The 16,348-nt window shown below is 42.4% G+C and overlaps 1 protein-coding gene across 1 annotated transcript in view; it reads left to right on the top strand.

Annotated features, from left to right (window-relative positions):
* Positions 1–7,685: 7,685 nt before the first annotated feature.
* Positions 7,686–16,348, top strand: part of CBFA2T2 (CBFA2/RUNX1 partner transcriptional co-repressor 2) — a 37,513-nt gene continuing 28,850 nt past the window's right edge. The window contains exons 1-3 of the mRNA XM_044661603.1: positions 7,686–7,815; positions 12,219–12,460; positions 15,666–15,755. Coding sequence (XP_044517538.1) covers positions 7,701–7,815; positions 12,219–12,460; positions 15,666–15,755 — 447 coding nt within the window. The 5' untranslated portion in view covers positions 7,686–7,700. The remainder of the gene's footprint in view (positions 7,816–12,218; positions 12,461–15,665; positions 15,756–16,348) is intronic.

Here is a 16,348-nt window from a genome sequence, read left to right as displayed (position 1 = left end):
TATCAGAGTTCAACAGTTTCATAACCAGTTAAATCCCAGCTTTGAGGTGCCTAAACAGGTCTCCTAAATGGTGCCCTGGCCTTGGGAGTCTCCGTAGCCTTCAAGTCTGGACCTCATTCCCACTGAGGATCCTTCTGGTTAAGGAGGGGCCTTCCACGCAGATGTTCATCAAATATCAAAGTGAAGTTTTCCCCTTTTTCTTTCTTTTCTTCAAAGTCAAACACATTCTCAGTCCTTGTCATTTGGACTTGTTGAAAGCAAGTAGCATTTAAACTTTCTTAATAACTCATTACTGGTTTTTATTCTTGTACCCTGTAGGATCTGAGACTATAATGAAGTAGGGCCTAGGTACAAGTATAGATAGTCCATTTTACAAATGAGGATATTAAGGCTTTGAAAGGCCATGATTTGTCCTGGGTCCCTAGGAAGTAGTGGCACTAGGACCCTAAACCAGGGTCTTCTGACTCCACATCCACTGGTTTTCTCAAAATCCTCCTCCAGGAACTCCTGGTCCAAGTAGAGAATATCAGATGATCCAATGGGACAAAACTAGGAGACAAAAATTTTTTTAAAGCCCTTGCCTTCTGTCTTAGAGTTAATACTGTATTTTGGCTCCAAGGTAGAATAGCAGGATGGGCTAGGCAATAGGGGTTAAGTGACTTGCCCAGGGTCACACAGCTAGGAAATCTGAGGCCAGATTTTATCCCAGGACTTTCCCTGTCCAGGTCTGGCTCTCAACCCACTGAGCCACCCAGCTGCCCCACAGGAGACCATTTAAATAGGAATTCAAGGGGCATTGGCAATAATCTAACGTCACTTCCACAGACTCAAGAGGTGTCAGGGACCACAAATGCTCTCTGGACAAACCCAAACTGGAAAAAGAATTCTCTATCAGTCAGCAAGCACTTACTAAGAGTCTATAGTGTTCTTTCCTTCTCTGATGCATCTGGGCCTGTGACCCTGGGCAAACCAGTTGACCTCCCCTGTGCTTTAGGCCACTCTAAGGCTATCCATTACAAAGAAGGTGCTGCCTACATTGTCATGAAGAGTTTGCTCATCCAGGAGCTCATCTTCCCAACATAACTGCAGAGCAGTCTCTAGCACCACTGCAGGGTCTACAACATTCATTCCCAGCAAGCTGACTCTTTCCTTGGAGGCTTGGAGTGAAAGAGAACCCAGCACCTTCCCAGGCAGTCACATCCCACTTTTACTCCTCACTGATCCTTAGGACAGGGCTTCCCCACTGTCAGCCATAAATCTATCTCCCTCTCGAGACTTCCATCCACTATTCCTAGTGCAATCCCTCTTCTGAGCAGGACAACCCATCAGGTATTAGAAGATAGGTGCAGTAAGGCTTCTGGCTTCCTCTCCTGAAGGGAGTAACCCTAATCAACCTCCTTTAGCTTGTTAACTGCTTTTTAAAATTGTTTGTTCTTTATTTTGGGGCCAGTTAGAGTACTGGTAGTCAGTAAGACTCATCTTGCAAAGTTCAAATCTGGCCTCAGATACTTACTAGGTGTGTGACCCTGAGCAAGTCACTTCATCCTGGTTGCCTCAGTTTCTTTATCTGTCAAATGAGCTAGAGGAGAAAATGGCAAACCACTCTAGAATTTTTGCCCAAAAAACCTCAAATAGGGTCATGAAGAGTTGGACACAATCAAATCGACTGAACAGCAAATTCTTTGATATAAAAAGATTCTCTAGGTCAGAAAAGAGGGAGAGTATGTTGGGAGATGAAGGGGATACAAATTTTAGAAATTTTTATGCACTAGGGAATATGTAGAGTTTGAAAGTGGTACAGATCTTGCCCCCCATGTTACTCACAGTTTTGAAGGAGGATGGCAAATTGTAAGGAATGGCATTATCTAATTTATAAGTCAGTTAAAGATTGGTAAAATGAAATGCTTTTGGGGGGGCAAAAGAACAAAAAGGAAGGAATAGTCCAAGATTACCTGTTTCTGAGTAGCTTGATTAGAGAGGAAGATACTCTGTCCCTGTTCTTGCTCATGACATGTGGTCATAAAGAGGCAAATGATAGTGTCTAGTTAGTTTCCCAGAGGTAATAAAGCATTAAAGCCAAATAGAATAAATTCCCCCCCCCCCCGCCTTGTAATTTTTTTATTTAGTGGTCAACATTAAAAAAAGTTTTATTGATTACTTTTTTTAGTACAATGCCTGGCACATTATAAGCATTAAATTATTGATGTTTAAATTGATTCATAAAATGATTAACATTGATTTTTAAAATTATTCATTATTAAAATGCTTTTATTTTTTTTACATATTCATTTCCCACTTGTACACACACACACACTCTCTCTCTCTCTCTCTCTCTCTCTCTCTCTCTCTCTCTCTCTCTCAAATGAAAAAAAAAAACAGTCAAGCAACCCTAACCCTAACAAAATGACAGCATAAGCAACATTCTGCTCCCATGGTCCCCCACCCTTCCAAAAAGAGGGGGCTGTGTTTTATACTCTGTTCTTCAGAATCAAAATGAGTGGCTGTAATTAATCTGAGTTCAGCTGCCTTTTTGTATTTTTACATTTATTATTGTAGACATTGTTGCATATTTCTCTCCTAGTTCTGCCCCACCTTGCTCAGGGTCACAGGGCCAGGATGTTGGAGATCATCCAGAATCTGATTCTGCTATCCATTCCCCTCATTCATATAAATAGCAATCTCTTGGTAGCTAGAGTTCTAGTCACTCCATTCACTGGTCCACATGGATGAATATAATATAATATAATACTTTTCAGCCCAAAAGATGCTTTTACTCTTATTTTTCTTTCAATAATATTATTATTATCTTTTGGTTTTTAATCACCTAGTTTTATCCTGTATCCTTCCCCTCTCCCCTCTTTCCTTCTTTCCTTGTTTCCTTGTTTCCTTCCTCCCTCCCTTCCTTCCTTCCTTTCTCCTTTTTTTATAAGGGATGACTGACTGGGTAGGAAAATATTTAGAAATGAAGTTGTAAAGAGAAAAAAAAATTTAAGTTTTGTGTTCTTTTTAAGTGTTTTCACATTCAGTATCTCCTTTGTCCCTTATAGTGCTCCTGTCGAGGTAGGCAGGCCAGATGGCATTATCCCCATTAGACAGATGAGCAAACTGAGTAGGGTTAAGAGGTTAACCCCAAGGTCAGAGCCAGACCAGTGTCAGAGCCAGGTCTGGGACTCAGGCCTCCTTGTTCCCAATCTGCTGCTCTTTTCACCGTAGCATGTATTGGAGATTAATTTTTTTGCTGTTCTATCTGCTGGTGAAAGCTTGTGGCCAGCGGAGAGTCACGTGGCAGGCCTTTGATTCATCGGCCTGGCAGCTGGTGTGGCAGATACATCAGAAAGGAACCGAGGCTTTCACTGGGGAGAGAGCAGCCCTTGCTTTCAGTCCCCTGCATTTGGGCTGTTTGGGATTTTTCCTTCTGCCAAGCCCTGAATGTGAAAATGTGTCCAACTGCTAAGCTCTCCTCAGGCCCTTGGCGCCGGCATGGGGAAGGCAGGTGGTCTGAGGAAAGACTCCCTTTAGGTTGCTGCACAGCGCACACAACACTGAACAGTGTGAGACAACTGTCAGTTCCTTCCTTCCCTTCTCCCCCTCCTCAGAAAAGCTGGGCCCCAGATGGATGCGCTGGAAACGTGTCAAGCCTTCTCTGAAGGGCACAGTGAGAGCACAGTCCCAGGGAAAGGCACCAGCTCCATCATTTGGCTCATGTGTTTGGCCAGCAGAGAAAGCAGCCTGTGAGCTGGAGAGGAATTGGGAGAGCTGGGCAGCTTGTCCAGTATCGCCCTCCTCAGTCTGACTGGGCTCTTTCAGGCTTCTCTCCAAGAAACCCAGGGGGCTTGATGTTTAATGGCATTCCTTGCATGAGTCTCTAAAGGATAATCATTTTTGAAGGGAAAAATCTGAGAACTTAGGCAGGACAGCTTTATTTTCTCATTTTTGCTAACAGCTGACATTTATATAGTACTTTAAAGTTTGCAAAGCACTTTTAATGACCCTTCATTTGGGCTTCACAACAAAACATACAAAGATACTAAGAATACTAATGCCCCCATTTTACAGATCAGGGAAAAAACTCAGAATTTAAATAGTGTTTCTTTCAAGAAAAGGAATTGTAATGTAGTTGATAGAAATTACTGGAGATGAGAGAAGCTAAGTGACTCAGTGGATGGGAGATAAATCTCTCAGATACTTCCTAGCTGTGTGATCCTGGATAAGTCACTTAAGTGATTGCCTATCCCATGCCCTTCTATCTTAGAGTTGTTACTAAGACAGAAAATAAGAATTTTTAAAAACTAAGAAAAGGAAGGAGAAGGAGAGAGAGAACTGAAGATGGAATCACAGGGATATTGAACTAAAAGGAGAAGGAACCAATCTGTTCATTTTAGAGATGAATGTGTTATTTTAGAGAAAGTTAAGTGATTTCCCCAAGTTCACAGGGGCAGTAAGCATTGAAGGTTGATTAATTAAGAGTTGGCCCACAATGCTTAAGGGGGATGTCACTCTTAAAATTAAGGTAAACTGAGGCATAACATTCCAAGCACAGTGGGTTTATTAGCAAAGCTTGAACTTTGATAGCTAAAGCCCCAAAGTGGAACTTAACAGATCTCTTTAAAAAATATTTTATTTTTCCCCTATTACATATGAAAATAATTTTTTAACATTCATTTATTTTGTTTTGAGTTCCAAATTCTTCCCCTTCTGAACCTCCCCTATCCCTGAGACAATAAGTAATCAGATATAGTTTTTACATTACAGATCATTTGTATAAACAAAAGGAGATGCATCATGGGAAGAAGTAGCATCATAGATGAGAAAACAACATGATTGGTTGAAAATTGAGTATGTGGTCTAGCAAACACCCCTCCTTGCTGATTGATTGTGTTTACCTGCAAGGTTAGTTAGTGGTACATGGATGACAAACCCAACTTCCTTGAAGGCCAGAGATCATAAACCAGACTTGCTTGAAGGACAACTAGTGAGTTAGAGAGAACAGATTTCCTTGATATAAGAACAGACCATTGATTTCACAGAAAAACTGCACTTAGAGACAATAAGTAGTTTATAAGAAAGTTGAACTTCTGAACTAACATGGAGATAATAAAACATGACTTAGGCAGTCACATAAATGTCAGTGGTAACAGAATAATATCACTTATAAGGTAGGATCAATTTCTGCTTTTTTTTTAAATCAGGCCCTACATTTGAATCTCTCCTCAGATTCTTAATACCTGTGTGACTCAGCAAATTACTAAACCTTTTCCAGCCTCAATTCCCTTATCTTTAAAAATGGGGATTAAATGTATCCAAAATGCCTACTATATAGAATTGTTAGCCATAAACAGAAATGATATTGTTATTATATAAAAACAGTTTTGCAATCCTGAAATGCCTGCGTAAATATCAGTAGTTATTGTCCTCTGTTCCAGTTTAGTTTTTTAAGTTTTGGTCCAGCTCTAAGGAGAAGAGAACTTCCATGTCTGGCCACAGACAGCCTGACCTTTGCTGGACAATGTAGCAAATAAATGGAATTATGGAGGGATCGATACAATACATAATTGAAGAATTTTTTGTTCCCAGAGATAAGCTTGGTTTAATTTTCAGGTGGTGAAAGAATTAGGAAGGAACGGCTAGGTGGCTCAGTAGATAATTGGCCCAGAGATGGGAGGTCCTGGGTTCAAAATCTGACTCAGACATTGACTAGCCCTTATTGCCCTTTTGCCTTAAAACTAATATTTTGTAAGGCTAAGGTTTAAGAAAGAACAAATGAATGAGGGAATGAATGAATTAGGAGATTTGATCTATTATTAACCAAAGTAAATGACTAATTCTTTTTTTAAATGTATTAATTTATTTAGAGTGTTTTTTCATGTTCTTTCCCTCCTCTCTTCCCTTCCCCCTCCCAGAGCTGATGAGCAACTCCACTGGGTTATACATATATCATTGTTCAAAACCTATTTCTGTATTATTCATATTTGCAGTAGAGTGATCATTTAAAGCCCCAGTCACATCCCTGTCAAACTACGTGATCAATCCTATGTTTTTCTTCTGTCTGCGTTTCTACTCCCACAGTTCTTTCTCTGGATGTGGATAGCGTTCTTTCTCCTAAGTCCCTCAAGATTGTCCTGGATCCTTGCATTGCTACTAGAAGTCCATTACATTTGACCGTGCCACAACGTATCAGTAAATTACTAATTCTTCAATAAGAAAGAAATGTAGTTTTGAAAACATCAGTGCTTTAAAACTCTGTCCTTTCCTGTGAGTCTGTAAAATCAGGTTTATATTCACTCAGACCAAATTCCACCACAGTCAGGTTAAGCCTATCCAGCTTTCCCTCCTGCAATCTTCAAACGTCTGGACCTGTGGTGGTTTCAGGCAGCTGCTATAAATCACCCCAGAGGGAGATGTGACTTCTGCTTAGTCTGGACAGTTCATTTAAGTTTATAAATGAGCTCCGAGATAAGGAGTATTCTCCAGCAATCCGATGGTATCCTATTCTCATTGCATTCTGGGAGGCTTATGGGGTGTGCCTGTGTGTGTACATGTGCGTAAGTGTGATGGATTTGGGGAGCTAAGGGGGGAGAGAGAGAGAGAGAGAGAGAGAGAGAGTTTTATGTGTGTTATGTGAATGCTGGATTTCTCGAAGTGGCCCCACTCATATCTCACTTCAAGTTGCTTTCTTTCCTATAAAATGGTGCCACCAGCTGCCCTTTACCCAGGAAGAAATGTTTGCTATCCAAAACATACTCTTAAGTTGAATTTGCATTCTTAATATTTTCCTCATCTCTTTCTTAAGTCTAACTATCGCTAAAACAATTAACCAAGCTCTGATTTGTAGCATTTGCAGATGCCGTGAGGTCTAAATTTGTCAAGTGGCTTTTCCAAATTTCCCTGCACAATGGATGAATCACTTCACAACTCCACCAGCAATGCATTAGTGTCCCAATTTTGCACATCCCCTCCAACATTTATTATTTTCCTTTACTGTCATATTGGCCAATCTGCTAGGTGTGAGGTGGTACCGCAGAGTTATTTTGATTTGCGTTTCTCTAATAATAAGAGATTTAGAACACTTTTTCATGTGCTTATTGATAGTTTTGATTTCTTCATCTGAAAACTGCCTATTCATGTCCTTTGACCATTTGTCAAATTGGGAAATGACTTATAGTTTTACAAATTTTACTTAATTTTTTTACATATTTGAGAAATGAGACCTTTTATCAGTTGAAGGCTTATCAGGAATGAATGAAATATCAATGAAGCTTTCTAGCTAGCCCTCTAGAGAACATTACAGTCAAGTTCCAATATCGTTGGCAAAGGGAGAACACTGTAGGTCTGAGATCCAGAAGACCTGAGTTCTAGTCCCTCCTCTGTTGCAAACTCTGGGGAAGTTCTTTTCCCTCTCGGAGCCTCAGTTTTCTCATGAAAAAAAAAAAAGGAAAAAAAAGGAGAGTATTGGATTGGTTAGCCTCTCATGGCTCAGCCTTTGATTGAGACAAATTTTCATCTTTCCCACAGCTGTCTCTAATAAGTATAATATGTCTCACCTGTATGTTTGTATAATATCTCTGCATAATATGTAAATTATGTATATTATACTTTATACTATAATACGTCTAAGAAAATGTTTCACCTGTTAGCCCACCTGTTGACATCCATACCTCTCTTTCTTTTTCACAGTTGCTGGTGAGAAGAGATTGCTTACGATGCCTGGATCCCCCTTGGATGTGAAATTACAGTCAAGATCACCTCCTAACATGCCTCCACGGCCTCCCATCAACCCTGGTGTCCCCCGACCGGGCACCTTCACCCCTACAGCATGTGAGATTGCCTGGCTTGGTTTTGGAACTTGCCTCTCTTGGTTGAGTGCAACATTGGGAACCAAGGGATGGCGGGGCAACACCAAGAACACTCACTGCCTGGCATTTCCATTTCTTACCTCTTGTCAGGCTCCTTCTGAACCCAGGAGAGAAGAGAAGGACAGGAACAAGACCTCTGCTCTCATTGCTATAAGGGTCACTGGCATCTTGGCGGGGGAACATCATACTCTTAGGGCAGGAGTTTTTTATGACTGCCCTTTGAGAGTCTGATGAAGTCAGTAGACTCCTTCTCAGAGTAATGTTTTTAAATGTATAGGAAACCAATTACATTGAAATACGGTTGTCAGAAATTTTTTTTAAATAAGTTCATAAGGCCTACCACTGAGATGTTCAGTGACTTTTCTCAAGTCACTCAGTTGGTAGGTGTCTCAGGTGTAATTTGAACTTGCGTCTTCTTGATTTAGAGGCTAACATGATCCATAATGCTGTCTCTCAGGCCTTACATAATCCTGGGTATATCTGAACTGGATGCTCTGTTTGGTTTTCCCATGTGGTCTTTTTTGCCTAGGGAACTTTGTGGTTCTTTTGAGTGGAGCTGAAATGGCCAATTGAAAAGATTCTCTAAGATTTTCAAAATGTTTAGGCCTCCAGATATTCCCTTCCTAATGTTATTGGAATTTTAGGGTGATTTCCAAAACCAGTATTTTGACTCACCAATTGCTGGTTAAGCTAGCTTTGTTTGTCATGTGAGGATATGAAAAAGCGTCTCTTTGTGGAATGGGAAAGCCTGAATACACAATGCCTGGGACATCTTCAATGCTTAATAAATAATTATAGGTTGTGTAATTAAGGGGTTCAGTAAATAGAGAGCCAGGCTTGGAGATGGGAAATTCTGGGTTCAAACCTATCCTCGAACATTCCTTAGCTATGTGACCCTGGGCAAGTCACTTAGCCCCAACCTAGCCTTTATTGCCCATCTACTTTTGAACCAATATTTTGTATTGATTCTAAGACAGAAGATAAGGGTTGGGTGGCGGGGGGGGGGGGGGATTATTGAGTGACTGGTGACGCATCTACTTTAGCCCAGGAATTTCCATTCCTTGTACAGAATGCTTGCCTGATGACCAAAATCCAAAAGTAGCATCTGGGGGAGTTCCTCACACACTGTTCCATGCCGTTGATGTTGCCCTCCTTTGCTTCCCTGTTCTGCCCTCCAGTCTCCCTTACCCAGTAGCTCTATCCCTCAAATATCACATTTAAATTCTATTGAGTGCTACTTTTGTGTCTTCGGGTGGGGAAAAAAAAGTCACCAGTATTAGAGGGAAAATACTACATGTCACTCCAGGTTGGTTTACTATAATTTCTGGGCCTCTAAGCAGGAATTCCAGAAAGGACTTTGCTGGCAGAGAATAACTAGGACTACACTGGTAATAGGAGGGCCTACTCTAAGAGCTTTTAACAGGAAGGCAACCCTGTGCTAATTACATGGACATCAACCCACTAACTCATGTTCTCTTGGCAGAAATGTCTCAGGATCATAGATTTAGAGCCAGAAGGATCTTGGGTGGATAATTAATCCTCTAAGTTGCAAAGTGGGTAAGAGCACGAGTCCTGGAGTCAGGAAGATCTGAATTTAAATCGGGCCTCTGACACTTACTTGCTATGTGACCCTGGACAAGTCACTTAACCTCCTTTTATCTCAATTTCCTCATTTGTTAATGGGCATCATCATAGCACCTCTCTCACAGGGTTATTATGGACTTCTAATTAGATAATAATTATAAAACATTTAGCACAGTGCCTGGTATATCTAAATGTTAGCTATGGTTAGTGGTACAGAAGAAACTGAGGCAAACAGAGGTAAAATGAGTGACCCAAAGATGTACAGGCTGGCCTTCAGATCCAGAGTTCCATCCACACTGAACACCAAGTTGGCTCTCTTGGAGGCAAAGATTAGTGAGGAAGAGCTCCAGAGGTTTTCAGTGCCAGCATTTAGCCCGAGGGCCCATTTTCTTTGACAGATACTGATCCCTTGAAGTCAGATAGCCATTGATTTTGGCCCCAGGTGGATGAGGCCACTGGAGAGTGCTGAGCAAAACCAGTCACTGACTTGTGGCTTCTGGTCTAAACAGGGCTGTATATCTTGAAATGAAGCAGACCTTAATTACCTGATAAACATTTCCTGGTATTTAGACTTCAGAGGCCAGGCCAGACTGCAGATGCCTGCATAAATATCTTCCATTTTTATCTCCATGTTTGGCCACTTGGGGGTGGGTATGTTTTATTTGGGAAAAGACTGGACCATAATAAGCTTTTATTAAGTTGGCTGCCAAAGAGACATCCTTTAAAGCTAAGGCCTGTGGGAAGACGAGCAGTGAGTTGGGAAGAGGGGGCAGTGATGTGGTGATGGTGGTGGGAGGGTGTTTATGGGATTCCTTGAGTGGAGAGCAGGGTTCCAAAGACAGCCAACCTTTCAGTGGAAACATAGGCAGTAAAAACAGAACATAGAAAGGGAGAGAGAAGTGAGGGCTTCATTTCCTTTCTTCTTTCCATGAATATTTTATTTTTGTTACATAAGATAAGACATTTCAATGTAAAGATGTCCATTTAAAATTTTTATTTAAAAATATTCAATTCAACTAGATAGAATACACTTGTTGCAAATCTTACATCTTTTCTAGATGAGCCTGGGCTTCATTTCCATTGGCCATTTTCATTCAACAAACAATGTCCACCTCAGCTCTTCTTGTCAGTCCCTCACTAGGTGATCTTTGAGAGTGGTCGTGGCCAAAATAATCATCCCCCTACAACCTACTGGTTGATGAGCCATAGCCTTACCCCTGGACAACAGACATAGGATCACAGATTTGGAGCTGAAAAGCAATTTGGAGGCTCTCTAGACCAATTCCCATTTTATTGGAGAAGAAACGAGGCCAGAGGAGTAAATGAGATGCCAGAGTCACACAGCTAGATTTGATCCCGTGTTCTCTGGTTTCAAATCCATTATTCTTTTCACTATAATAAAACCTAAACATGAAAGCTATGAATAAGATGGAATAAGAGCTTGTTGGAGGGGAGAGAAATAGCTAGGTGGCTCAGTGGCTAGAGCACCATGCAGTCAGAATGGTCTGAATTAAAATTTGACCTCAGGCACTAGCCATGTGTGTGACCCTGGGCAAGTCATTTAACCTCAATTTGCCTGAATCCACTAGAGAAGGAAATGACAAGCCACTCCAGGATCTTTGCCATGAAAACCTCATGGACAGTGCTGGTGCGTTATGGTCCACTGGGTCAGGAAGAATCAAAAACAACCAAACAACAAAAAGGCAGAGGAGAGATTATTAACTCGGGGACAAGAGTGGAAAGACGTTGGGGATAATAGAAGGCTACTTGAAGAAGTTGGCATTTGAGCAAGGCCTTGAAGGATGAATAGAATGTTAACAAAAGGAAAGGGTTGGGAAAGGAGGGAAGGCATTCTCGACATAGAGGATGTCATTTGCTTTAGTGAAAGACTTAGGCTGCCTCTCTCAATGGCCCAGCCTCCCTCTCAGACCATTTCCAGCATCAAACTGATTTTGCGGTATGTTCAACTGGAAAATTATCCTGAAAGGCATGTAGAATCCCCTTGTAGTATAAGGGAAGGGTATCAGGATTTGAAATTTTAATTAGTAAGAAGCAAATTAATTATATCCAAACATCTAGTTTCCCAGTATTAGAAACAGACTGACATAGAGACTGGACTTTTCATTGATACAGGAAACTGTCCAGAGAGGAGACTCCCTCTCCCAAGGGTACATCAGTGCCTTCTTTTCAACTTAGAGTCTTAGAGAGTCTCCTAGAACCCTGAGACGGTGTTTGGGTGAGGTGCCTACAGCCAGTATTTGTCAGAGGCAGAGCTTAAACCTGGATCTTCTTGCCTTCACAGTATTATAGATGATGTGTATATGTACACACACACACACACACACACACACACACACACACACACTCTCTCTCTCTCTCTCTCTCTCTCTCTCTCTCTCTCTCCTTCTTTTGTTGTTGTTGATTCTGCTGTGTCACTTTGTTGATTCGTTAAATTAATATCTTTTTCACATGAACTCTTATCTAGGCAAGCCTCCCACATCTTTGGAGGTTAATTTCTTGGCTTTGAATGTAGGGTTTCGCGTTTATCTCTATTAAATCTCACATTTCCTTAGAATGGGTCCATCCTTCAAGTCTGCCAAGATTTGGAGCAGGGGCCGGGGGAGGAATCTTGACTCTCCTCATCCGAGGGGTCGGCTCTTTGGAGCAGCAGCATCCCGGGCCTCAAAGGCAGAAGGTGTTAGTAGCCTGATTGGCCTTGGAGTTCTCGAATCCTGTGGGCCAGTCCCTTATGGAAGGTTCTCTGTTTTTGTCCCTGTTCAGTATCCAATGGGCTTAACCATTCGCCGCCCACCTTGAATGGTGCCCCATCCCCACCACAGAGGTTCAGCAATGGTCCAGCACCATCCTCGTCCTCGACGCTCACCAACCAGCAGCTTCCTGCCACTTGCGGGGCCCGACAGCTCAGTAAACTGAAACGCTTTCTAACGACCCTCCAGCAATTTGGTAACGACATTTCCCCTGAGATTGGAGAGAAAGTTCGGACCCTCGTCCTGGCTTTGGTTGTAAGTCTAACAATCATCCCCATCCTCAGCAGCCACGGTGCCTGCCTCTCCATCCCTTTGTCTGAAACTCCCTTTTTTTCTGCCCCAGAATGACAGAAACTTGAGAGTGCCAATAGACGGGGGTCATTGGGTTCTCTTAGTACGTGTGTGCCCCATTCTCTAACACTCGTATGGAATGTAAACTCCTTGAGGGCAAGGACTATTCAGTTTCCTCTTCCTATCCCCAGAACTCACATGATGACTGACTGATGGTACATTATTAAATGCTTGCTGGTTTGGATTGAATTCATGGTGAGAGTGCTAATCAAAGAATTACTAGGCTCTTTCCTCAAATTGTATTTTTCTTGTCAGGCATTCTTTCAGTTTTGATGAACCTGCTGAGGGCTCTTTTCTTCTGCCTCCTTTACTGTGTCCCAATAGACTGACATTCGGCAGAATCAGGCCAAGGTTTTTATTTCCTAGGTCATATGCCTATGACATTGTTTCCAAACAAGAGAGGAGAAAACGGAGCAGCAGGTTTAATTTTCAAAACACTAATTTTCCAAATTACAAGCTTCTTAGTATCAGTGAACAGCTCCAAGGGGCTCCTACCACTCAGCACCCCTCAGGAGGCAATTCCCTCAGAATCAGCGAGCACACAGTTTTTTGGGTTTTTTTTTTTTAACCCTTACCTTCCATCTTGGAATTGATATTAAATATCAGTTCTAAGGTAGAAGAGTGGTAAAGACTAGGCAGTTGGAGTTAAGTGACCTGCCAAGGGTAACACAGCTAGGAAGTACTTTGGCTGGATTTGAGGCGAGGTCTTCTCAACTCCAGGCCTGCCGCCCTATCCACAGTGCTTACTTAGCTACCCGGCACACATTATTTCTGTAGCTGCCACGTTCATATTTGGGTCCTTTCAGAGCACAATGGAGTTCCTAGTATCCACTGATCAGTTAGCCCTCCATTTTGCTGCTATTGCTTTCAGATGAGTCAGTACTGGTTTCCCAGCATTCATAAGTCATCGACTGTTCCACAAAAGCTGATGAGGTGCTAGTGCTGACCCTGGTGGGAGAAGGGCTTTGATGTCACACATCCTTTTGGTGCTAGCCCTCCCCACTTAAACATTTTCCTCATAAATGCTTGCAAAGTATGGTTCTAAGTCTCTGAGATGGGAGACTACACACCTCTATCCAGAGCACCAGGGGGAAAAAAAAAATCTCTTCCTTTTCAAATGGATTCTTAGAGATGCAGCACAATACTGCAGAAAGAACAGCAGAGGGAGAGCTCCAATCCATCCTCTGACATTTCCTAGCTGTGTGATGACAGCTGCTAGTGAGGGGAGAGTCACTTAATCTCTCTGAACCTCTTTTTCCTCATCTATAAAATGAGGATGATGATACTTTCATTTCCTGCCTTGGGGTTATATGAAAACCAACTGATTTCAATCAATAAGCATTTTTATTTAAAAAATAAATTTTTTTAAATTACCTTCCATCTTAGAATCAATGCTGTGTATAGGTTCCAAGGCAAAAGAGTAGTAAAAATGATGCTTTACCAAAAAAATGCCCAGTGTCACACCTTCCAGAAGTTTACATTCCATCGGGGGAGACAGAACATTCACATACGTGTATATGTGTATTTTGTCATGTTTTGCATTGGCCAAATAGAGAAAAGATAATTTGAGGGGGATGAAGACGCTAGCAAGCGAAAAGGGGATTAGACTGTAGTACGAAGGGTAAAGTATTGATGGAAACTTGGAGTTCTCAGAGGCAGGAGTGAGGAAAGAGTACATTGGAGGCTTAGAAGATAGCAATGAGAAATCCTGAGTGAAGAAGAATGTGATGAGCTAATGTGCTTAAAGCTCCTTGGAAAGTTTTAAGTATTATGTGAGTGTGATATTATCCTTTTTACCTAAAGTTTCTCAGATAACCTAGGAAGAGGCTTGAACCTCAGACTTCAGGCTAATGAATCGGGCATCTCTCTCACTTAGCATATCCAGATGTTGCTCAGCTGGACAGATTTTTTTATGATTTACAATTGGCCAAGTACTTGCCCTGTCCTGGGAGGCACATACTATGGCTTAGGATCATAGAATCCTAAATTTAGGCTGGATGGGATCTTAAAGGCCATCTAGTCTAATCCCTTCATTTTACAAATGAGGAAACTTGCCCAAGGTCCTTCAAGCTAGCAAGCTCAGAGCCAGGAGTTTTCTTGATTCTCAGTACTCTTAATTAATCCTTTTCCTTCATGCTGCTGAAGTAAGTGAATGAACAATCTTTTCTCTTCCGTTTTCCAGTAGCAAAAGACTCACATTTGGGATCAGCAGCCACTGATTTTACTCACCTTCCCTGTCCATCTTGAATTTAAACAAATGTTTATCTCTGATTCTCCCTGCAACTTGAGTGCCTTCTGCAATCAACCAGTTATCTAAAGAGTGAAGTTAGATTTGGGGAGAGCATTCCCTTTCCCAAGGGAAAGCAAGGAAAATAGGAAGATGTAACCCTACTGAAATGGATAGGCCTTTCCCCACTTTGTTATTGGAAAGCTTTGAAGTCAAACCTTTTGCCTGACATTCAGAAAAAAAGGGAGGAGACAATATGTTTCTCTTGCTTCTCTATCCTTTGGGCTGAATTGTATGCTCGAGAAATGAAGGAAATAAGATTGGCCTTCCGAGTGTTTCATTCAAACCTGTGGTATGAGAAGGAATGCTTTGCTATGTTTTTCCCTTTGCCTCCTCTCCTCTTCCTCCTCCTCCTCCTCTTCCTCCTCCTCTTCCTCCTCCTCCTCCTCCTCCTCCTCCTCTTCACCCCCTCTCTTTTCCTCTGAGTGTCTGGGAAAAGCCCATTTTGAAATCCACCGTGAGAATACTGCTTAGCACTGGCCACCCAAGTGTCCCGGTGGCCTTGTTTGGGGACTGCCTCTGGGGCAAGGGGCGGGGGTGGAGGGTGGTGAGTTGTCAGCGACTCTGGTATCCGCTCATCCCCTCTGGCAGTAGAGATGATCCTGCAGTGACAAGTCTCTGTTCAGGCATGGAATTCTTGCCTCCTAAAGTGTCAAGGGGCAGCACTGTCTGACAGGACCTTTGAGGCAGCTGCGTGGTCTTAGAATCCTGCGATGTGGCCCAGCAGCAGTGGACAAAGGAGAATGGACAAAAGGAGCTTGTTTGGTTTGGGGGTGGGGGGTTCTGAGTGTCCCCTTCCAACTCTTTCCTTCCTCTTTTCAGAACTCCACGGTGACCATTGAAGAATTCCATTGTAAGCTGCAAGAGGCCACCAACTTTCCTCTTCGTCCCTTTGTGATTCCGTTCTTGAAGGTAATCAGACAAACCCTGGATACCCCAGGAACCAAGGCCAGTGCTTTGTGATCCTCCAAGCGGCCCACCTCCAGCCCCTATGCATTGATTTCCAACTTCAAAGGTCTCAGTTTTTAAAAGTTGTTCATCCTCCCAGAGCAGGGCCCAGCAGGCCTTTGGAAGGTGACAGACCAGCCTCAGATTTCTTAATCACCCTTGCAGGGAGGAGGAGGGAGAAGCCACTCTTCTTTTCAAACCATCAATTTAGAGCTTTCTGGGACCTTGGAGGTCACCTGGTCCAACCCCCTCATTTAAACACAAACTGAGGGCCACACTGTATAATTCCACCCCAGATTATAGGATGAGAGTGACTTCCAAGGTTATATCACAGAACCCCTTCTTTTTATAGTGGAGGAAAATGGGCATTGAAAGATGAAGTGGCTTGCCCCAGGTTATTTGTATCCAAGCCACCAGGATTTGAATCCCCATCCTCTGACCCAGTCTGATGCTCTCTTCCCCACTGTACCACATTAGGGGGTAGCAACTGCTTCCAGATCAGACATAGGAAAGCCTTCAGCCCAAGTTCACTCAGGGTCCATAGGAACATGTGCCCC

This window comes from Gracilinanus agilis, chromosome 2 (assembly GCF_016433145.1).
Source record: "Gracilinanus agilis isolate LMUSP501 chromosome 2, AgileGrace, whole genome shotgun sequence".
In the NCBI taxonomy this organism is placed as follows: domain Eukaryota; kingdom Metazoa; phylum Chordata; class Mammalia; order Didelphimorphia; family Didelphidae; genus Gracilinanus; species Gracilinanus agilis.
Note: the sequence above shows the minus strand (reverse complement) of the source record. Positions and strands in the feature narration are given on the sequence as shown.